Source organism: Alosa sapidissima, chromosome 24, assembly GCF_018492685.1.
Source record: "Alosa sapidissima isolate fAloSap1 chromosome 24, fAloSap1.pri, whole genome shotgun sequence".
NCBI lineage: Eukaryota > Metazoa > Chordata > Actinopteri > Clupeiformes > Clupeidae > Alosa > Alosa sapidissima.
Genome location: NC_055980.1, coordinates 6,915,450 through 6,939,844, shown reverse-complemented (window position 1 = coordinate 6,939,844; position 24,395 = coordinate 6,915,450). Strand labels below are relative to the sequence as shown.

Here is a 24,395-nt window from a genome sequence, read left to right as displayed (position 1 = left end):
TCTCTCTCTCTCTCTCTCTCTAACTTGCTCTTTTATCTCTCTTTCTTTCTAACTATCCATATCTCTATCCATCTCTCACTGTCTCTCTATATCCCTCTCTCTTCACCCCTCTCTCTCTCCCTCTCTCTTCCCCCCTCCCTCTCTCTCTCTCTAACTTGCTCTTTTATCTCTCTTTCTTTCTAACTATCCATATCTCTATCCATCTCTCACTGTCTCTCTATATCCCTCTCTCTTCACCCCTCTCTCTCTCTCCCTCTCTCTTCCCCCCCTCCCTCTCTCTCTCTCTCTCTCTCTAACTTGCTCTTTTATCTCTCTTTCTTTCTAACTATCCATATCTCTATCCATCTCTCACTGTCTCTCTATATCCCTCTCTCTTCCCCCCTCTCTCTCTCTCCCTCTCTCTTCCCCCCCTCCCTCTCTCTCTCTCTCTCTCTCTCTAACTTGCTCTTTTATCTCTCTTTCTTTCTAACTATCCATATCTCTATCCATCTCTCACTGTCTCTCTATATCCCTCTCTCTTCCCCCCTCTCTCTCTCTCCCTCTCTCTCTCTCTCTCTCTCTAACTTGCTCTTTTATCTCTCTTTCTTTCTAACTATCCATATCTCTATCCATCTCTCACTGTCTCTCTATATCCCTCTCTCTTCCCCCCCCCTCTCTCTCTCTCTAACTTGCTCTTTTATCTCTCTTTCTTTCTAACTATCCATATCTCTATCCATCTCTCACTGTCTCTCGCACCCGCTTGCGCTCATTTTCCCTCCGTCTCTCTCCTCTCTTTCCTTATTTCTCGGTCGTCATCACAGCCTGTGTCTGTCTTTGGTATTTGTCATTCCCCGTTGTTCTCACCTCTGGAGGACCGTAGTATCCCACAATCCCCTTCCTCAACCTTTCTGTACCTCATCCCGCACCATGAAGGCCAGCAGAGGAGGGACCGATCGAGGGAGAGAGACTTCCCACCCCTGACTGGGTCATCACCCACTGTACTCTATGCCACTGCAATGCATGATGGCAGTCAGAGCCTGAAATTAAGACACGCTTATAAGGAACCAGAGATAACTCTCTGTCCTCTATGGCCTACATTAGCAGGTGATCTGGTATCGCTGATATTTCAACATCTTCTGTATTTCTACATTTGTTCATGTGGGACAGTTTTGGACTTTTTTTTGTTTTTTTTTAAACAGCATCCTACATAACCTGAGCTGCAATTGTGAAGTGAATCTCAGGCTCTGACACAAACTCTGTCCCACCTGTCTTTCCCCTTAGCTGCGCCTCCATTTGTAAGCTCACATGTAGCCTTCAGGGTTCTTTCATTCTCTGCCTGTGGTCTGAACGCTTTGATGACCTGGGGTCAGGTCTGTCCAAGGTCGCCTGACAGCTGGGTAGGAGGACAGCTCTATGAAATGCTACAATTCTTTCTGGACATAGACATTGGAGACAGAAAGGCTCTTTGAATTGTGCCTAACTGTTTACCTCAATAAAAAATGATTGTGTGTATAAATGTGGTGGTTTAATAGTCCCCAGTCAGACAAAGCATTACTATATACAGTAATCTCTGTATCATTACATGGTCTCTGAAATGTAGCATTTTTGTGTTTGTGGACCGAACTTCTGAGATATACAAATATTTGAAATAACACTGAAATTGTGGTGTTTCGGTGCATTCTCTTTTTGGTGTTTTTTGTCATGGTGAGTTTGGTTGAAATTGAGCATTTTTAACATCTGAGGGGGTTGTTTCATGGTTACAGTGCCGTTGCCAAGACTCTTTTGCCCTGCTCATTGTCCTGTGCTGTCTTATAGCCAGGCTACATCAGCCAAACCACAGAAGCATTCCGTTCATAGAGAGTATGCTGCAGCCAATTATCTTTCAGTGTAGTCAATCTAACTGGCTACACCAGGCTCGAGAGCGGTGGGCACATCTGAAAAAATTAGACCAGTCTTCTAAAACTACCTCTAAAACTACCTTTAAAAGTTTTGCGCCTGGTGTAGCCAGACTGTTACACACACACATAGTTTCTGCAAATTGCGCTGCTTGGTTGGCATGTAGTTCCGTTTTGTATATTGTTATCAGTCATCATCATTAAAATTCTCAGAGAAGCAGTAGTAAAAAGTTGCTGTGATAGCTGGGATAGCAGGCGAGATTACAGACGCATGCCACTACAGTCTCTGTTGTTACCCCCGCAACCGCCCAACAGAGGAGGAGAGTATTCCGGAGTGCATGTGAGTCAGCTGCCCTCTAAATGCATTCATGAGGTGAGTACTGGAGACTGCAGGTGGAGTTAATGAGCGAGGTCAGTGCATGCCTAGATAACAGGGGCCTGCTGAACAACTCCAGCCAGCGGATTCAGACATACACAGTGCAGCTCTTAGTTTCTTCACCTGACCCTTTGTTGATGTGTGTTGTCTGCGATTCGCGAATTCCAACTTACTGTCTTTAGATCTCCTGCATGTTTTTTTTTCCTCCCATTGCTCCCGTTGGCATGTCATGATGTCATGATCTGACCTCTCCATCCTTTTCCTCGCTGGCTCATTACAGGCTGATGACGTCCGGGCACTGCTGACTGCCGCCATGCCCCCGTCAGCACTGCCCGCCTGCTACAAGCCGCAGGTCATCAGCGTGCCTGCCTCTGTTGGCACTGTGCCCCCCGCCCTCTCCTCCAGCGCCCCTGCATGCCCGGTGCCTTCCACCGTAGCCTTGGATGCCCAGGGCTCAGGCTTCCCTGAGCTGCCCTCCCTGCTGGCACCCTCAGGGGCAGATGGGGCTGCATATGTGGAGAAGAAAGAGGAAGGTGAGTCATTACATGGGTTTCATATCGTCATTTCAGTTATGTAATTGTGTGTCATTAATGTAATGATATGTGATGTCTTTACAGTGGTTTGATTTAATTACAGTACATAAGCAACACCCTACGAACCATCTCAATTAGCCTAGCAACAACCTAGCAACCACTTCGATATTGTCAATCAACATGATTACCCTAACAACCAGCCTAGTCACTGCTTTATTTAGCATAGCAACCACCATATATACCCTAGCAACCACCATTATTTATACCTAGCACCCAACAAGATTACCCTAGCAACTAGCTTAGCAACTGCATTATTTAGTATAGCAACCACCATATCTACCCTAGCGACACCTTAGCAACCATCTCAATTAGCCTAGCAACAACGACCATAATGCCAACCTAGCAACTACCATAGCAACCTCTTTATATAGCATAACAACCACCATGTTCACCTTAGCAACACCATAGTAACTATCTCTGCATTATCTGTTTTAACTATATGATATTTTACATCACTTTTTTGCATTTTCATGCACTGGTAATTCCTTGGAATTGCATTTCTAGTTTATTACACTGCTCTTCAGAGTGCTGCAGAAAGTTCCATTCACATGAATGAGCCTTCCCAACAATCAGACAGAGAGGGTTCAATCGGTATAATGACAGCTGCAAATATATAATGACCGCTGTCAATGGCAATGGGTTTTGTGGTTCTGATCAATCCGCGAGTAGTTTGTTCACTATTGCAATATGGAACTTCATTGAAAGTGAAAGTCAGCAAATACTGCAAGTACAGCAAGTCATCTGAAACTTTCAAGCTCTATTTGTGTGGTGAACTATTTGTTTTTTCAGCGAAAGCCGTGAAAGTTTATTTTCTCGTTTTGGCAAGTTTTGGCCTCCATTTCGTGTTTGGGTTCGCCCTATCGGGCCTTATTTTCCTATAATGACCGCTAAACAATACATTATCCCTTACATAAATGTGATGCTAGTAAGCAGAATTGTTTCATTTCATGCAACGTAATACCATGTAATAATATGGTATAGTAATGTTATTAAATAATGAGGTGTGTAATGTGTGTATCTGGTTGTAGAGATGGATGGTGGTGGTCATGCTGAGCCTTAAGACTGCAGGCCAGCTTTATTTTGTTCATTAGCCACATGGTTGGAGCAGCTGAGTGATGGAGGGATGATGTCTGAGTGTGTTTTGGTTGTTTGCAGACGCTGGAATGGACCTGAGCATCAGCCAGTTCCTACACAACTTGGGCCTGGAGCACCTGCTGGAGATCTTCGATCGGGAGCAGGTACAAACATCCGTCGTCATGGAAGCACCACTGAGACATGTTCCCTTTCACTACACTACCACTTTCATTTCAGTGAATATTTTATTTATGTGCAGTGTGGTTACTAATATGACATTAAATTAATTGTGCCTATGTGTCATAGACTATATGTGCATATTTTAAAATGCATGCCACCCTGAATAATATGTCCAATTGGAATTTGCCCAGAAGTCAGAGATGCACATACACTTCACTGTCTTAACTTGTCCTTGTCATGTAAATTAGGCCTTATTAATAGAAATCTTAATGAGACACTTGAGTGTCCATTGATCATTGTTAATTCTCCAGGATGATGGGGTTTTGTGAAATATTCCGGGTTGCCGTGGTAAGGGGACATGTCTTGTGTCTTGGTCAGATCACTCTGGACGTGCTAGTGGAGATGGGCCACAAGGAGCTGAAGGAGATCGGCATCAACGCATACGGCCACCGCCACAAGATCATCAAGGCTGTGGAGAGACTGCTGAGCGGACCACAGAGTACGGCCCAGACACACACACACACACACACACACACACACACAGACAGACACATCTATACACACACACTTGTACCTACACACAAACACACACACGCACAACCAACTAAGGAGATGCACACAATTCAGTTTCCTTGTATCCTGAGTCTGCCAGGAATCAAATCTGCAAATCTTCTGCATCCTTCTAAATAGCCCACGTTTCCCCAGTCTCTTACCTCAAACATTTACATATCCATACACACATTCTACCCACCTCAAACATCTGCATATCCCTACACACATATCCTCTACCCACCTCAAACATCTACATATCCCTACACACATATCCTCTACCCACCTCAGACATCTACATATCCATACACACATTCTACCCACCTCAAACATCTACATATCCCTACACACATATCCTCTACCCACCTCAAACATCTACATATCCCTACACACATTCTACCCACCTCAAACATCTACATATCCCTACACGCATTCTACCCACCTCAAACATCTACATATCCCTACACACATTCTACCCACCTCAAACATCTACATATCCCTACACACATATCCTCTACCCACCTCAAACATCTACAAATCCCTACACACATTCTACCCACCTCAAACATCTACATATCCTTACACACATTCTACCCACCTCAAACATCTACATATCCCTACACACATATCCTCTACCCACCTCAAACATCTACATATCCCTACACACATATCCTCTACCCACCTCATACACACATGTCCTCTACCCACCTCAAACATCTACATATCCCTACACACATTCTACCCACCTCAAACATCTACATATCCCTACACACATTCTACCCACCTCAAACATCTACATATCCCTACACACATTCTACCCACCTCAAACCACCATGACTCTTATTCATCCCTTCTTTATTCTTTATTACACCATATTGATGATCCTTATCCTTACACAGTCCATTCCTGCTTAAAGAGTTCCTCGGCACTGCACACTTAGACTTCATATTTATACATCTGATACGACATTTCCTATTGAGTTTGTGGTCTGCAAAATCAGTGTCGTGTCCTCTAAATGTGGATTTAACATTCATATTTTTTGCATGACAGTGGAAGCACAATATGATATTTGCCCTATTATCTTGGTTTGGATCTTGGTTTCATTTGGAATTATATTTGCCCTATTAATATTCTCAAATTAAGTGGATCATTTTTCAGAGCAATTTATTTTTCATAACTGCAAGGATAGGAACATCAGTAGGGATCTGTGGTTCTCTAGCTGACTGTGTGTGTCCTGATAACATGCAGGTCTAAACCCATATCTGCCTCTGAACACAGCCAACAGTGGGACCATCCTCATAGACCTGGCAGCAGACGACAAAGAATTCCAGTCAGTGGAGGAAGAGGTAACGTTACTGTACTTTAACTGTATTGTTGTGTATATTGTTGATTGTTTTGTTTCTATGGATACCGTGCGGATTCTATTATGCATGGCATCTGCATTAGGACACGATGATGAAAATGTATGCAAAGCCACTAAAGCCCACCGCACACGGCCGGCGATGCGACGGTGGAATTCTGTTAATCGCTTTACTACACACACTACTGGCGACACGATCATCCATCGATTCAGTGGACATACACTGACCAGACAGCTGTTTCTATTATGACGTATCAAAATCGCCCTGAAAAATAGAAAGGGGCCGATTAGAGCAATGCGACGGCCTTCGTTCCACTTGCCATATGTGTTGCCCCATTCACTTCAATAGATTCTATAACATTTTGCCGGTCGCCATAAGTTGCCTGCCGTCGCATCACCGGCCGCGTGTGTAGGCCTTAAGTGTATCCAAACTGAATCACTAAGATATTGTGATGTATTTCCCCGTGGCTCCTTTTTACCCATAAGTCTATTCTGCCTCAGCCATGTGACTTTCTACCTGAAATTAATATTGTATCCATTTAGGATTGTCATTTACATTAATATTTTAGAACTCTAAGTGATAGTCACTTTGTTATTCCCTTCCCATGAGTTTTTTTTTTTATAGAAACCTTTCAGCCAACACATGACTCAGCATAACTGGTGAATACATGATTCAGCATAACTGGTGAAAATTGGTGTCTTTGACCTTTGAACGTTGTGTCCACAGATGCAGAGCACCATTAGAGAGCATAGGGATGGTGGACATGCAGGAGGGGTCTTCAGCAGGTACAACATAGTGAAGGTGAGCTTTTCTCTTCTCTCATTCTTTGTCTATTGGAATCAAGGATTTGGTATGAAGGAGGATTAGTTAGTGTGTTTCATTGAGTGACAAGTATAGCAACCTGTCTTTGTTTCAACTTCTCAGATCCAGAAGGTGTGTAATAAGAAGCTGTGGGAACGCTACACCCACCGCAGGAAGGAGGTGTCTGAGGAGAACCACAACCACTCCAACGAGCGCATGCTCTTCCACGGTGAGGGCCTCCTCACAACAACCTCACTCGCTGAATTAACACATTTAGAACAAGCAACACATTCTAGAACTAGAGTAGTTGTATTCCTCTGAAGATCTGGTCTCAGCCCTCAATTGCTTTTTGTGTAGTTTTTGTGAAGTTATTCGTATGGAAATTGTTAGATGTATAAAGATGTTAGATGCACAGTAGAAGGCACCTGTTGAAACTTGATCTCATGTACTACTCCCTGCTTAGTTTTGATAAATGGATGTATTAATTAAAGGAGGTTTTTGTCCCCACAGGCTCACCGTTCGTGAACGCTATCATCCACAAGGGCTTTGATGAGCGGCATGCATACATCGGGGGCATGTTCGGCGCGGGCATCTACTTTGCGGAGAACTCCTCCAAGAGCAACCAGTATGTTTACGGCATTGGGGGTGGCACTGGATGCCCCCTGCACAAGGACAGATCCTGCTACATCTGCCAGAGGTGAGAAGACAGTTCACCTCAGGCATGTAACAGTCATTGGATCTATGAGATTACAGTTTTTTTCAATCGCTAACAAGCGCTTACCCATACTTCAGATACTTTTTCTAAACTCTTAACACAGACTCACACCTACAAAACACAATTGGCCAAATGGATAATTTTCTTCTCAAAAACACATTTTGTTAAATATATACTAACACATCTTTCTCTGCACACACTAACTTTACCAAAACACTGGAAATCTTACTCAAAATGAAATTATTCTATCAAAGAATAACACTTGTTTTCACTTCACAAGGTACATGCAGTCAATCAAAGTACACCAGGTTTCAAAATACTGGCTATTGTTGACATTACAAAAACTGCATAGACTTTTATGTTTCAGTTTTACAGGTATTTGCATTCAAAAAATGCAATCCACCGTTTTTACACAAAATTTCTTGGTTGGGAACTGTATGTCCACATGTAATGTACATTCAAAAGCATTCCAGTAAAAAGCAAATCAGTTTTTTTCCTTTACTGTTTACTACAGGAGGTTCAGAAGAAATACTGTTTACAGTATGATAGAACAGAAAAAAGTTTTACAGTATTGCTTAGAGTAAACAAAATATCCATGAAACACACAACAAAAAAAAACAACAGCAAAAAGCCCAGATAAAAAGGGGGGAACTAAAAAAAGCACAAAATTACTGTATCTAATCTCTGCGATCTTCAGGGTTAGGCCACATGTTTTCATCAACATCACATCTGATATTGTATCCAAGGCAATGCACCTGGGATAAAACCGCTTGGTAGCAGAAGCAGAGGTTTTTATACTGTATCTAAGGTTTAGTGTGTTACAGTTTTTTTCAATCGCTAACAAGCGCTTACCCATACTTCAGATACTTTTTCTAAACTCTTAACAGACTCGCACCTACAAAACACAATGGGCCAAATGGATAATTTTCTTCTCAAAAACACATTTTGTTAAATATATAACTAACACATCTTTCTCTGCACACACTAACTTTACCAAAACACTGGAAATCTGACTCAAAATGAAATTATTCTGTCAAAGAATAACACTTGTTTTCACTTCACAAGGTACATGCAGTCAATCAAAGTACACCAGGTTTCAAAATACTGGCTATTGTTGACATTACAAAAACTGCATAGACTTTTATGTTTCAGTTTTACAGGTATTTGCATGCCATTTTTACACTAAATTTCTTTGTTGGGAACTGTATGTCTACATGTTATGTTCACATTCAAAAGCATTTTTTTTCCTTTATACTGTTTACTACAGGAGGTACAGTAGAAATACTGTTTACAGTATGATAGAACAGAAAAGGTTTTACAGTATTGCTTACAGTGAACAAAATATCCATGAAACACACAAGAGCATTCTGAACAAAAAAACAACAGCAAAAAAGCCAGATAAAAAGGGGGGGAACTAAAAAAAGCACAAAATTACTGTATCTAATCTCTGTGATCTTCAGGGTTAGGCCACATGTTTTCATCAACATCGCATTGATTACATGGTCAATGATAGTGGCACGAATTTCATTACTGATAACTGTTCTTGCAGCCTTTGGAATGCCACCACCACGCATTCTTACACCTCTACCTTGCCCTCTCTTTGGGCCTGCTCTTCTCCCTGACCCTGCTCCTCTCACTGCTCCTGCATCTCTCACTGCATCTCTCACTGCTCCTGCACCTCTCACTGCACCTCTCACTGGGCCTGCTCTTCTCCCTGGGCCCCTTGCTCTTCCTCTTCCTCGTCCAGACATTAGAGTGTTTGTCTTTTTCTTTTTCTGTTTCTACCTCAAAGTCCTCCTTTTACTGTATAAGTGTCAATGTAATAGAAAAAATAACCCCTGCCACTGAGTCTAAGCCAGACTGGAATCAGCTGTGGTTGGCCCAATTTACCCAACATAAATCAGTTGTGTCAATTATTCAATTGTTTGTTTATTATCAGCTGAGATATATTGTTTTTGAACTGATATCATTGGAGAAGCAGAGGTTTTTATACTGTATCTAAGGTTTGGAATATTGTCTTTGCTATTGTGGGATGTTGTGTGTTAACATTCGTAAATACTGCAAAAACAATCCATAATTTTGTTGGGAGGTATAGCTTGTTTGTTAAGAAAATGTAAGCATTGTGGAAATGTATTCACTGACTGCATATCGTGTGAAAACGACATGAAATGTGTGAATAGTATGGCCACAAAAGACCGATGCTGTGCTAATTGTGTTTAGAGTTTTGAAAATGTAACAACTGGTTAGACAAACGCTTGTTAGCGACTGGAAAAAAAACTGTAATAGGAGAAACAGGTTTGCTTTTTGTGTTGAAATGAGTATTTTTGTATTGTTGGTTATAAGACCTCTGTATTATGGAGACTTGCATTGTGCAGACCGACCTCATAGTTTATTAGAGTTCCTCGGATGAGCACACTCTTGGCCCCTCTTTAAAAAAAACTCGCCGTCAGACATCCCTAAATCGCTTTTTTGGTTATACCAACACTTTTATCTCATTAGACTGTTTTTTTTTTTCACTTCACAGATCTAGTTTAGAGTATCTGTTTTTTTTTTCACTTCACAGATCTAGTTTAGAGGATCTGTTTTTTTTTCACTTCACAGATCTAGTTTAGAGTATCTGTTTTTTTTTTTTCACTTCACAGATCTAGTTTAGAGGATCTGTTTTTTTTAACCCCACTTCTTGTTCTCCTCCCCTCCTAGACATCTCCTGTTCTGTCGGGTGACCCTGGGGAAGTCCTTCCTGCAGTTCAGTGCCATGAAGATGGCCCACTCTCCTCCAGGGCATCACTCCGTCACGGGCAGGCCCAGCGTCAACGGCCTGGCCCTGGCCGAGTACGTCATCTACAGAGGAGAGCAGGTAGCTCAGACCAAGCTACACAGCACCTGTGCACATAATACATATATACATAGATGCATCAGGGAATTCACTGGGTGGTAGTTTAAAATGGTACAGATGAACAGTATCAGTTGAATTTAAAAGGCCAGGTATTTAGCAGATGCTTTTGTCCGGAGAGACTTTCAGATTTGTTATGGTCTGGTGTGAGCGACACAGCTCTGCTGAATGTATTTGACTGGTTATATATTTGACTATAGACCACATGCACGTTATGTTTTTTCTCACAGGCCTATCCCGAGTATTTAATCACCTACCAGATCCTGAAGCAAGAGTCAGCAGCAGACTGAATGTTCTTGAGATGAATAGAAAGGAGGGTAAGGGCTGGGGGGGGGGGGGGGCAGCTAACAGGATCAACCACCCCCCTTCTGCCCTCAGCTCTGCAGCTTTACCACCGACAACCTGGCGCACACCTCTCTACACCAACAGCACCCCATCACATGGCTAACTCGGTACCCGACAGTATTCTCCTCTTGTGCCCACCACCATAAACTGTGACTCCTGTGTAACAATGCATCGAGGCTCTCAGGGTTAGACTCTCTGAACAGCAGTCGGTACACACCAGTGACACTTCTTTGAACTCCTTGGCTGCTTCTTAGAATTTGTTTCTAATGCCGCTTTCACATGGCTGCATATTTTCAGCTCCGAAATGGCTGGCAGTAACTCAGTCCCTAATGAGGATTCACAGGCCGCATGTAAAGGGGTCTGAACAAGTATGCGAATCCAACAGAGGTGGAAAGTGTCCAACAGAAGAGTGCGTTGCTATGGTCATAGTTGGCCCCACAAGACTTCCTTTTTAACATTCCATATGTTATCTTAATGCAGAGGAAGTAGATTGGGGCCCAAATAGAATGTTCAAGCATTGTTTTGTTTGCCCCCCCCCCCCCCCCCATACATCTCCTATTCCATCCTGTGCACTAGGAGAGTGGCACATCCAAAGAGCCTAATTGGGTAAAAACGTGCTTTGTTAAACAGTGCAGCAAGTGTCAGTTACCAACTCAGGTCAACTTTAGGCCTACTAATTTAAACAAGTATTCAAATTAAAAAGTCAAAAGAGTAGTATACATCGCACACTGGAGGGTATATTTTGCTGACTTTATTTGGCGTGAACAACGCATTTCGCAAGTTGCTTCATCAGGTTCACGATCAGGTGGTTATACTGCACACCATCAGCACTTGGAGCAAGAAGAGCTGTGCACAGGGATTTTGACCTTTGAAGTATTCAAATTAATTATATTGAAAGGAATCTACTGAGAGGTAAATTTATCTTTGTTCATCATCCATCGTTGCTGAAACAGGCACAGAAATGGGCGATGGCAGAAGTGCCGCTATCAGTATCAATTAGGCTATAGCCTAAACAATGGGAGTTCACATTTGAAATAGCCTAATAACAGCCAATGTGGGGAGGATTTCTGTTCCTACATGGCAACGCTGTCCATTGATCTTTGTTAAGCGCTGCAGCAGATTTTTGTGTCTAAATGGAAATCAGCGCATCTTTCTCTGGGTTACGTCGATTTGACTGTACTTAAATTTGCATGCACATTATTTATACAGTGTATAATTGTGCTTTTCACTTCGTTTTTTACATTTGTTTTGATTTAATTTTCAGCACTTTGTAAACTTCAATTGGAAGGGTATGCACATTTTTGTCTGTGTCGGTGTTGGTAGTAATTTATCGTAAACAGGCAAATGTTGTTGCAAAGTCTCAAAACACTGTCACTCAGCTTTGGAAGGTGCATTGCAGTGAAGCCAGTGATTGAAGTACATTATGTTATTTATTTTAATGAAGATTATGTGTATATTTTTTGTACTTAGCATGTTATGTAAATTGAAGTGTACACTTTAACGGACGCTTTCGATTCTTAAATGACTGTTGGAGGCAAAGCAGTCCTCCCCATCCCTGGCAAGACTAAATCCACTCCTCTCATAGAAGCAACTGGCTGTCCATATACACACACAAAGACTTATGCACATGCGCACACACACACATGCACACACACACAGAAACGAACGGTGATGACAATAATTTGTTGCCCTGGCAACGGCCACCAAGCATTCTCTGAAGGAGGAGATAATTGTCAAGGCGTCTTGTCGGAGCGCCGTGTGGTCCGTCTCTTGCCTTAGCAGAATCGTCCACTATCAATCAACCTCCGACGTCTCCTCTGCCAGCACCACCACAGCTCCTCGAGAAGCTCCTCTCCACCCAGACGCTTTCATGTAAAGCAATTTTACATCAAACATATACCAAGGGACGCACACTGCAAAAGCAGGAGTCACTCTACCCAGGAACTTGACCTCTGACCTGATCTCTGGCGCCATGTTTGCGCTTTGCTAAGCAATCGAAGCAGCATTATACAGACGGGTCCATTTACAGTTGCAAACTGGCTTCAATCTCATTCATTCAGCAGACACAATGGTGGTTTGTGCAAAAATGAATGTGTGTTATGTATGAGAGTGGCTTACTGCCTTAATTGTATGTGAAGACTTTTGTGTGGTTTAAACCATGTCTTCAAACTGGATGCACTGTGGAGTATATAGAGCTGTTGAAGTTCACTAATGAAACCCCTGTGATCCTCCTCTGGCTGTCATCTTCAGTCATGCATGGTGATGTCTCTGAATTGTTCCTGTGGTGTTGTGTTTCGGGAAATAAAACAGTCAAACTGTTTGAACTTCATCTGTGCTCCATCTTTGCTTTTTAAGTAGCAAGCCCAGATAAATCTAAGAGCTTCAAAACCCACCCGTAGTCTACAAATGATTTTTTTCTACCTGAACACTAAAATCATAGTCTTTTGAGAACAGTACATTTTGGAAATGGTAGACTTCCATCTTCCTTCTGTATGTTTCTAGTAACTGCTTTTGTGCACACAGATGTGTGTGTTTCCTTCTTGTTATGTGCCTAAACTCAAATGTATAATTCAGGTAACTTTTGTAAGCAGATAACAAATAGTTTAACTTTAACTTCTTTAGCTTCTTTAACTTTAAGCCCTTATTTTACACAAAGCTTACCCTTGACTGGCCATACTTCTTCAAAGGAAAACCCAGGCTTCGAGGAATGGGACTGGCACTGTGTCATTCTTACAGAGGCAGATTTATTTAGACAGTCTTTTCATCATCTCATCTCAAATCAAAAGGCTGCTTTGATTACAGCCAAACTGGCCCTGCCATCTGTGATTACATTTACATGTCTCTGTTCCTTATTCTTCAGAAGAAACTTTTGACCCACTCAGCTGGGAACAAACAGCATTTTAGTGGATTTAAACTATGGTTATAGTGATGGTTATGGATACGCTTTTGTCCAAAGCGACATACAAATACAAAACAATATAATACTTAAATAGGAACCAATTAAAATGTTGGTCAGACTATAATAAGAAGAATAGCAATAATAAACAACAATGTCAATTCAATCAATAGCCTAATGAAATAAACAATGAAAATGAGGGGAAAAAAGCAATAATGAACAATAATGTCCATTCAATCAATAATACAAAACCAATATCATGTTAAGACTACATTAAGGAGAATATCAATATTAAACACAATGTCAAATTAATCAACAGCCTAATGGAAATAAAACAATATTATACAAACCATAACACAAGAAGCGCTTAATGAACTAAGTGCATGTTGAGCAGATATGCCTTAAAACAACCAAAACTCTTAAAAGACCCAAAACTATCACAGGAACGGAGAGCACTGGGCAACTCATTCCACCAACATGGAACCACTGAGGAAAAGAGTCTTAAATTAGACCTAGAGTTTATGACTGGTCGACACAACAGACGCTCATCAGAAGACTGCAGTGGGCGGTTGGCGATGTACTGTACATCTTGATCATTGAATTAAGATAAAAAGGAGCAGATCCAGTCAGTGTCCTATAGGCCAGATTTAAATTTAATTCTGGCTATAGGGAGCCAATGGAGAGTAACTAGGAGAGGAGTTACATGTGTCCTCTTTGGCTGTTTGCCAAATGCCTGCATTCTGAATCAGCTGTAATGATCTTACTACACAAGCAGGTAAGCCAGCTAATACTGAATTACAGTAATCCAGCTTGGAGATGACCATGGTCTGAACAAGAAGTGTGGAATCTTGTGTCAGATAAGGTCTGATCTTCCTAATTTGTAAAGGATAAACCGACATGATTATGCAATTGAAGTTACATGCTCAGAGAAGTTAAGTCGGTCATCAATTACAACGCCCAAGTTACGTGCCTACTAATTACTAATGCCATGACACTAACAGACCCTGTTTAACCAACTTTAGGAGAAGTACTAGATGACTGTATCGTGCCATGGCACATGATTTAAAAAAAGGGGAAAAAAGCATCATAATAGGCTAACGCACAACTGAATTGACTACTATTTGTTCAAATAAGTATGGATACTCTTTTGATCCCATGAGAGAAATTTGCATAATTTTAAATGTTCAGGGAGTCTCAGGAATGAATCATTTGTAATTCTTTCTTGATGAAGGCATCTGATTAAAACAGCTGACTGCTGAGGTGGCGATGCAAATAATGGTGTGGATGAATAGGTTCACTCACAGCAGTGGCCTGCACTGAAAAGGGCAATTGGCCTCATAGCCTAGAGATGTGTCCTCCTTGTGCTTCATCAGTTGCTACTAAAAATCAGACAAGGCAATTTTCTCTGTGTATCTTCACAGGGATGTCAGAGAGTCCGTCTGAATTCTTACCTCAGTTTTAGTTTCAGTTTAATCATTGTAGCAATGGATTGCATCAACCTTTGATTTGCCACTGAGGCAGACATTTGTGATGGACTGTGATGGACAAAGAATGGACATTGCTGACCAGAGACAGGTCATTTACTAGCGTCTGTACGTATCTATCTATCTATTTATTTGTTTATTTATTTATTTATTTATTTAGTCACAGTTCCCAGTGGGTGGCTGAAGGGTCGGAGAGAAGAAAAGTGACCAATTATTTATTCACCATGACACTAAGAGCCTGTACTTTCCCATGTCTACTCTTTTCCCAACGGGTTTAGAACCCTCCGTCATTGTTACATAACTGATAGATTATGCAGATCTACAGCGCTGAATCTGAAAGAATCAAATGACTGCATACACAGTACAATAAATCTACCCACAATAATCCAGTTTGAAGGTAACCTGTACATGTCTACGCCTATAGCTCAAATCGCGATGTCACCATTATTGTCCTACAATCACACATTTTTCAGCATTCAATATGACCGTGGAGTGACATTTATGGCCACCACAGTGCACTGGAACTGCAGAGGTGTTGCCCTGGTAGTCTTTGTTAACGGCCCAATCAGGTAGGCAGAGAACTGGAGTTTAAAAACATCTTAAGAGAATATAAAGTCTATTATGAAGCTTCAGAAGCCTGAGGATGGTAACAAATGACTTACGAAATCACATCTGAAATGTGACCTTGAAGAAAACCTTTGTTTGGTAAGTACCTGAGAGTGTCTACAGTGCTTAACACATTATTATTTTGTAGGTGACCTTGGTATTATACTTTATTGTGTTCTTTATTTATTCACATTTTAATACTTTATTAAATCCGGTGGCAAGCACAACAAAAATCTTTGGGACATTACCACAACCAAGGGATATTACCTCAACCAAGAGCAACCAAGAGCAACCAAGCAATGCTTGCGTTGCATTACTGGATGCCGGTGGGAAACCTGCTTTGTGGTATGTATAGTTTTCATGGCAATGATGATGGACATTCTGAATAAAGTTGTTTTTCTTGACCAGTGCATCATCCTTTACTCAGAAATGACATGGCGCTGGATATTGCTGTTTGAAATGATGTTCTTAAAAGCTTGATTCAAACTGTTTATGAAAGTTTCAAAACAGTCTGGCTGTAGAGACAGATTACTGCCAACATTTTCTGGAGGGTACTGTATGTCAAATGGTATCTATGTTTGCAAAGCTGTCAGTCACCAATAAATTATTACAGCTTTACATAAAGATAGTTGATTTATTTACTGTGCTGTGGAAGCTATCAAGACTGTATTAAGCAGCAGGATCCTATAGAGTCTATAGAGTCTTCAGCAAAGTGAATGAGCTTGCAATTAGCAGAAAGTCTGGGGGAAAGCTACTTCCAAAATGATCTTCCTATGTGTTTCTGGCAGAGTCCAAAGCAAACTGTGATAAAACTCTGAAGACTTGTGAAGGCCGTCAAACCCCTGTATGATGACAAGACAACCATGACAAAACAATGCATACCGGTCCAAGGAGTGTCAGCAGAGAGAGAGATTTTGTTTACAACCGACAACAATGGGTTGTTGTCATGCGACAATCCACACTGTCCGCAGAAGAACAGCCCATACCCCTGAACAACAGATCCAAGACAGGTCTGAATGATGTAGTTACAGCTATCTATGGTGTGCAACCGGAGTTGAACTAACCTGATCCCAGGTGTACATTTGCGTCTGCGTGTGAGTGTGTGTCTGTGTGTGAGTGAGAAACCCAGGACCCTGGCTTATGAGCCAGACCTTGCTTTACCACGTCTTTGCAAGTAAAGATCTCATAAAGCTCATTAAACCCTTTTCATTTAGTCACTCTACATGAAGGAATCAGGAATAAAAGATAACTTCAGAGACATTTATTCAAGAACAACCCTGTTTTCATGAGTTTGGAATCTGCACAAACTTTCCAAATTCAGATACACTTTATTGGCTCCGGCTCCGAAAAATCCCACAGAGTGTTTTCACCCACTCATTATAGATCTCCCTCATTTTCTGCCGCTTGTGTTTGAGGGTTATGAAAATGGAAACGCCAGATATTATTCTGCTAACGGTGTCCATGTTCACGGGGCTGAGGACGGCAATCAGAAGCTCCTGCCTCTCTCTCTCTCTCCACCATTAAACATCACACACATTGATTAGATCCAAAGGAAATTATGAACTGCTGTCTCCCGCTGATTTGACCCCTAGACTAGTGGAAGGCGTTTCGTTTGGGTATGGGTAAGTAAATGTGTGTGAGTGTGTGTGTGTGTGTGTGTGTGTGTGTGTGTGTGTGTGTGTGTGAGACGCATGCATGTGTGCTTATCTGAATGTGCAGTGTGTATATGGGCAGTAGAAAGGTGTGTGTGTGTGTGTGAGTGTGTGTGTGTGTGTGTGTGTGTGTGTGTGTGTGCGCGTGTGAGTGTGTGTGTCTGTGTGCGTGTGAGTGAGTGCGTGCGTGTGTGTGTGCGTGCGTGTGTGTGTGTGTGTGAGTGCGTGTGCGTGTGAGTGTGTGTGTGTGTGTGTGTGTGTGTGAGTGTATGTGTGTGTATGTGTGTGAGTGTATGTGTGTGTGTGTGTGTGTGTGTGTGTGTGAGTGAGTGCGTGTGCGTGTGTATGAGAGAGAGTGATAGGAAGGGAGAGAGAGACAGAATTGGATTGAGATAGGGACTGATTTAGTATGTGTCCTTGCAAACGCCTCTGATAAGAGACTCTGATTGTCCTTTGGCGGCTTTGTTCAGTCTCTGTAAACACTGGCCAGGGTAATCAGCTCTGACCATTAATGGGACCACATCTCATTTAATCTCATCAGACTTCCTCTCTCTCTCTCTCTCTCACACACACACACACACCCACACACACACACACACACACACACACACCACGGTACAACACATGACACCAGTTGTCTATCGCTTACTTAGATCAGTCTTTCCTCTCTCCTGTCTGGGACTCAGACTCTGGGTAAGGTCTTTGTGCTACTGTCTAGTTGCATTATTTACACAATCAATCATTTATCAATCACTGTTTCTTCAGACTGTTAAAAGAAACAAATCAAACCATATATGGCTGCATGGTATGTGTCTGGAGTTTCATGACCTCATACAGTATACTTTCTGAGCATTAGTGTCGTAACTTTTTCTGAAGGAACAAGATACAAACTTGTTAATTCATAAATAAAGGGCTGTCATTTGAGATTTAGGAAATTGCATTTAGTCTTGAAAAGTACACTGAAATAACACTTAATGCTCTGATGGGGTTACAATCCAAGAAACTCCACACTGGGTCTCAAATGAACTCTGACGTTAAATTGTGAATGAAATAATGTAGAGACGTTTCAGGCAAAATCTCTTCAGAACGCTCTGCCTTGTTCTTCTGTGCAATGCCTTTGAAACAAAAACACAATTCCACTCTTCTCAACCCTCTCATATTCATGAGTCGAGTTCTACTTTTTGGGGCGGGCAGAAATCTCTGAGGGAATTGCGCTTTTTGTCAAATCCGCTGTAAGGAAGCAGCATGGCTCTTAATTGGAGTGCAGAGGCAGGACCACGACTCCCGGCTGTGGCAGGGAACCTCTTCATTTCACCTGCGCGCACCTTGACTGCATTCATTACTCCACGTGTGAGTGCAGCAAGTGTGGCTATGATGTGAGCACTCTCTCAGTGGATTGAAAATGGGACAGCTGCCTGCAGATTGATTCTCAGATAGCGACTGACTCAGGAATGAATCGAAGCCTGATCTGTCCCCAACTGGCTGAATCAGTTGTGAGGTCAATGAATACCTTTTTGTTATGTGCCAAACTTGAGTTTGGAATAGGCTTTGTTTTGCGTGAAGAGTGCAGCCATATAGGACTCTCTATTAGAAGATGTCTGTGCTCACTCAGCACTCAGAGTCAGCATAGGTTTGCCACTAAACGACCTGGAATACCACACAAATAGCCTATTTCACACAATAGCCTATTTCTTACAATAGCCTATATCACACATAGCCTATCCACACTTATTTCCCGCAAACCAGGGATAGCCTAAATTGAGTTTGCAATGAATGCTCACTTAAGATGTGATTCAAACAAGAAGATACCTATCAGAGGGTACCCATCAAGACTCTAGACTAGTCTTCACAGGCAGGCCTATGGCTCAGAAAGCCCCCATGAGCCTGATTCTCTAACATTCTGCCCTCTATTTTTACCAGCAGTGGGCAGAGAACAAAGAGAGACTGCAACCTAGTTGTGTTTTTCACAGATTTCCAAAAAGTCTGAACATACACACACACACTCTCTCTCTTTCTCTCTCTCTCTCACTCTCTCTCTCTCTCAATGAAAAACAAAATAGCATGATGTCCCCATCAGGTGAGAAAGCATTTCAAATTGTAACATAAGAGGGGGAAAAAATCACAAATTGTTCATTTTCTTTATTTTTTTTTTATTGTGTCATGTCCACACTGGCCAAGAGCAAATGTCTGTAATTTTAAAAGAAAGCCTCATTTTCTAGCCACTGTGCTTTTGTGAGTAATGAAATGGGGAAAATGGTTTATTAGAAAGCTATAAAAAGCAGTGTTGAAAACAACTGTAGAAAACAATGTGAAATGCCATTTACTCCATGTTTTCAAAGATAGACTAGGCTAGGAGGTGGCTTTTCAAAAGTGATGGTGTGCCTGACAGAATTGGAATAGCTCTTCCTTTCTGCAGCAGCATTCAAACAAAAAGGTGTGTGCTTGTGTTATGTAAGTGTTAAAAGAGACACACATGTCCAACCTGAATCAAGTCTGCCATTTTGTAAACTCAACTACTTATCACGCAGTCTCTCGCTCTCTCTCTCTCTCTCTCACACACACATACATTACCATTCCCACTCCCTCTCTCTCTCTCTCTCTCACACACACACACACACACACACACACACTCCCCAGCTCCAGATGAACCCTTACCAGCTCATGAAAAAAGATCTGTGCCACATGGTTTTGGTCTGTGAAGATTATAAGCATTTGTGCACTTGTTTTACGTAATAAAAATGTGTTACTTGCATGCACCAAGAGTGGATGCCCTGTTTGATCTTGTTAATTTTCACACACAAAAAAATGCTTGAAAGCAACAATGACAACAGTGACAAACCAATTCTGTATTCACCGTAAGGAGTGAACAATGGGCCTCATACAAAAAGTGATATACAAACAAATGTCTTTTTTTGTATTTGCATCCAAATGAGTTCTTATTTTGTTTGTACCAAATCTACTTCTGAGACCCACCATTAGGCCTATTTTGTTATTTTTGCTTTTCTAATTAATAGATATTTAGAAAAGAGTAGTCCAGAGCTCCCCAAGACTAGAAAGACAATATTTACTTTACACAGTCCACAAATATTTTGCAAGGACGCATCCAAACTGCTGGATAGTGGAGCTTTAATGACGACCCATCGATGTCAATTACAGTACATAATCGATGTTTTCTCTGTCGAGGAAATTACTTATCTACAGTGTTCTGTTTGCTTGTGTTGGTTTGCCTTGAGATTGGCAGGCCACCTGCATTCTCATGTGAGCGTCTGAAAATTGCAGCGACAATTAAACTAATTATCCCAATAACACTCCTCCTCAGTGTATGCATAATAACATAGACTATCAAAGGCTTCATTTGGATGTAGACCAAACGTAACAAAAAGTAGTACTGTCATAGGAACCATTAAATGCCGGAACGTCGAGTGTTTTGTTCTACCTTGAGAGGCTGGCTTTCAGGTAGGCCTCTATTCGAAAAAAATAGTTACAGTTTTTTTCAATTGCTAAAACACAATTTCTGAAACCTTGCTCCGTTTTCTTAAAACATTAAACACAAAACCTCAGCTTCAAGCACTATTTACAAAACCTCTGACTCCTCTCGCAAAATCAAACTTTCGCCTCAAAACAGTTTTACCTGTGCTCAAAATAAAACGTTCACCTCAAAACGGATTAACAGAATAGCTAGGTAAGGCTAGGTAATACACTTATTATTATATATCATGCGATCAGATAATTAATTTCAAGACGTGCATTTTTGTGAGCTGTGCATGGGGCACCGTTTTTACCCAACGAGCTTTAGCCAACACCGCAGCTCAACATAAAAAAAACATGCTGAAAAGATTTATTGAGTTGTAGGGCAAATACGCATGCCTATTCACCAACTATACTGCAAGGATTCACACTGACATATCTTTCTTTACAAGTGATCTTGATAAATAATGCATATCATTTTATTTCAGCAACACTATAGCAGTAATTCATGATTTTTCTATGCCACAAAACATCAGCTCTTAGTATGACTGTTGACCTTTCATGTGCCCTGTACTCGGCCATTGAAGTGTATGAGCATCACTGTCGAATATTATAGCTCACAAAGGCAAAGCTCTCTCTTCTAGTCCTCCACTTGTCCAGGCATAACATAACTTTCGTTTTGTCCAGTCGAACTGAAAGGCATTATATCTAAAGATATTTCAGCCTCACACTCAATTTGCATAATTGCCGGCAACAAAAGATTTCTGGTATTACATGAATTATTAGACAGAACAGAGACTTTGTCAAACGGTTGGTCCACATCCTCTCCGAGGATTGGGACCATGGCTAGACGTTGAGTGTTGGATACTACCGGTGCGTCTTTCTGGAGAGTGGTGTCATGGTGATAGGAAGCCAACTCGTTACTAAAATTCACAGCCTCGACTGCTGAGGTGGGGCAAAACCTGTTGCACCCAAGTATAGTCGAAAAGGCTCTTCTGAAATCCGCATTAAAGGCGTATATGACGGGATTCAGGGAGGAATTAGCCCATCCGAACCAGACGAAAATGTTGAAAGTGGTGTCACTTACGCACGGCAATTCCGACTGGTCACTTATGTCACAAAATGGAACTATGCAATTGAGGACAAAGAAAGGCAACCAGCAAAAGACAAATACGCCCATGATTATAGACAGGGTTTTCAAAACCTTGGTCTCCTTCTTAAAAGTCGTTTTGAGGGAGTTTTCGTTTGCGCAGTCGGGGACTTGAGGGTGATTTTGGGCGTGCTCAACAGCTCTCTCCAACGACGATATCCTCCTGATTTGCGTTTGCGCAATTCGAAAAATTCGGGTATATGTACCAATCATGATCACAACGGGGATGTAAAAGCTTATCAACGATGAAGCTATAGCGTAGGTTCTGTTCAAAGAGGCGTTGCACTCATTGATCTCCACTGCGTACTCGTCTTCGACTTTGTGCCAGCTCAGCTGCACCGGGATGAAGGAGATTAGTATAGATAAAGTCCACGCCACACTGATCATTATGAAAGCCACGCGTTGTGTCATTTTACGTTCATACCGAAAAGGACTTGAGATAGCCCAGTACCTGTCCAAGCTTATTATACAGAGGTTGAGAATAGAAGCCGTAGAGCACATGATGTCGAAGGCGATCCAAGTTTCGCAAAAGTCGCCGAATAGCCAACAGCCCGCTACCTCAGACATGGCTTTCCACGGCATCACCAGGACAGCGACAAAGAGGTCGGACACTGCAAGGGATATGACGAAGAAGTTGGTGACTTTGGATCGCAAGTGTCTGAATTTGATGACTGCGACACACACGAGCGTGTTCCCCAGCAATGTTGAAACAATTAAGATGAGTAAGGTGCAGCCAGTGAGCGCCGCGCGCACGCTGTCTCCGGAGCTGTCCGTTTCAGGACCTTTATCAATGTCACTCTTATTTCCAACTGTCTCCATCATTGGATGAGAATACAGCCTGTGCGTTAAATAAACCTAGGCTACATTGCTATCATTAGAACCCCATAGTGATGAACTTCAGACGTTCCCTGCCTAGGCTATTATCCTGAAGTGTTGTCCCCTGAGATACTTTGGGGTGTAGCCTTGACTGATTCGGTCCAAGGCAGAGGACAGGCAAAAAAGTGACTCTCCGCTCACAGTTTCTTCCTAATTCATTTATATTCTGTCCATCACACGCATCTGAGCACATCTGGCTGTCCCTCTCTGTGTAAGCTCCAGACACTCTGCTCTAGTTTCTTCTCCAGCGAATGTCTCGCTCCGAGGAGCGACGTTCTGAGGAGTCTTTTTTCTCGCACCAGAGTGGGCGACTTAAAAACGGTGTCGCGTCATAGGCCATTTTTTTTGTCAGCATAGTACGACGGAGTATTAGGGCCACACATGAAGAATTTTTTTTTTGCCATGGCGAGATTAAACTCGACATGTTGACTTTAAAGTCGCCATGTCGACATTAAACTCGACATTTCGAGAATAAAGTTGAAATATCATATCTACTTTAATCTCGACGTGTCGACTTTAAAGTCGACATGCTGACATTAAACTCGCAATACAGTTTAAACATAGCATACACAGTTTAAGCTAGCCTAGACTAACACACAATATGTTACATGAATAATGGGCTTCAAATCAAATAGGTGTTATTTCAGATAGATTGCAGATATTCAGATAGATTGCGTCTTTAACTACTCATTGTCGTCATCGTGAAGTGCTGTATCTCGCGGTTGGAAATACCATGCCGTTTAGGATATAGCTAGCATACATGTATCCAATGATATAATGTTTCTATACAAAATGCTATTTCACTCTGTTTTACATGGGTAAGGCCACCGCACATTCAAATAACTGCCCTTCATGAACCACAGGCCGTCACTCTCCATAGGTTAACTAATTTCTCTAAAACTGCTTTTCCATGTCTCACCTGCAATAAACATAGGAGGCTATAAACACAGGTATAGCCTAAGCATATACTATTTTGATCCCGTGAGGGAATATGTGTGCATGTATACTTTATTTATGCACTATGTGTGCATATGTGCGCATGTAGGCTACTATGGGGTGGTCGGGAGGAGGACAGCTTCATTCGTCCCTAGACATTCAGCAATAGGCTGTTTTGCATCCATTAAACAAGCAATGTGAAATTCTAGAATTGGGGAGAGCGCCTAGTATGCCTAGTCTAGTGCATAAGCATGAAGTTGAACTTTTAGATGAAAAACACTCTTTAATAATAGGCCTACAATAAATAAATAAACCGCTAATGACGTTTAGGCTACTTTTGACCATCGCATTTATCGCCTGTAACTCCGTGATAAGGACCTACAGGAAAGTATTTGGCTGAGCAACGGAGGTTAATGTTTTATGTTTTTTTTTCCACATGATATAGGCCTATGTATGTCTAATCATTGTTGCAGTCGAAGAAAACTGGAATGTTTAATTCGTCCTCCCTTTCAATCGTCCCGAGCGGTCGTTCTCTCTCCAAACTAACTTTATTCTCAAAATGTTGA

At 41.8% G+C, this 24,395-nt stretch overlaps 2 protein-coding genes across 6 annotated transcripts in view; one reads left to right on the top strand and one right to left on the bottom strand.

The window, feature by feature from the left end:
- The window catches only part of LOC121700550 (poly [ADP-ribose] polymerase tankyrase-2-like), a 30,457-nt gene extending 19,250 nt beyond the window's left edge, over nt 1–11,207 (top strand). For 3 of the 4 annotated variants that reach the window (XM_042083598.1, XM_042083596.1, XM_042083599.1), the window contains 9 exons: nt 2,531–2,783; nt 3,999–4,081; nt 4,476–4,596; nt 5,895–5,992; nt 6,734–6,808; nt 6,932–7,037; nt 7,319–7,505; nt 10,224–10,380; nt 10,647–11,207. In XM_042083598.1, the coding sequence (XP_041939532.1) occupies nt 2,531–2,783; nt 3,999–4,081; nt 4,476–4,596; nt 5,895–5,992; nt 6,734–6,808; nt 6,932–7,037; nt 7,319–7,505; nt 10,224–10,380; nt 10,647–10,706 (1,140 nt within the window). In that variant the 3' untranslated portion in view covers nt 10,707–11,207. The remainder of the gene's footprint in view (nt 1–2,530; nt 2,784–3,998; nt 4,082–4,475; nt 4,597–5,894; nt 5,993–6,733; nt 6,809–6,931; nt 7,038–7,318; nt 7,506–10,223; nt 10,381–10,646) is intronic. The other variant, XM_042083597.1, reaches the window with a different exon arrangement.
- Nucleotides 11,208–21,507: 10,300 nt separating this feature from the next.
- On the bottom strand, nt 21,508–23,771 carry LOC121700380 (D(5)-like dopamine receptor). 2 transcript variants are annotated; one of them, XM_042083316.1, is made up of 2 exons: nt 23,759–23,771; nt 21,508–22,799 (listed from the first exon to the last, which is right to left on the bottom strand). In XM_042083316.1, exons 1-2 carry the CDS (start codon nt 23,769–23,771, stop codon nt 21,508–21,510), a joined length of 1,305 nt encoding a protein of 434 aa, XP_041939250.1. The 2 variants fall into 2 exon arrangements, with proteins under 2 accessions (XP_041939250.1, XP_041939249.1); XM_042083315.1 differs by lacking the exon at nt 23,759–23,771 and having other exon boundaries at nt 21,508–22,895.
- Nucleotides 23,772–24,395: the final 624 nt, after the last annotated feature.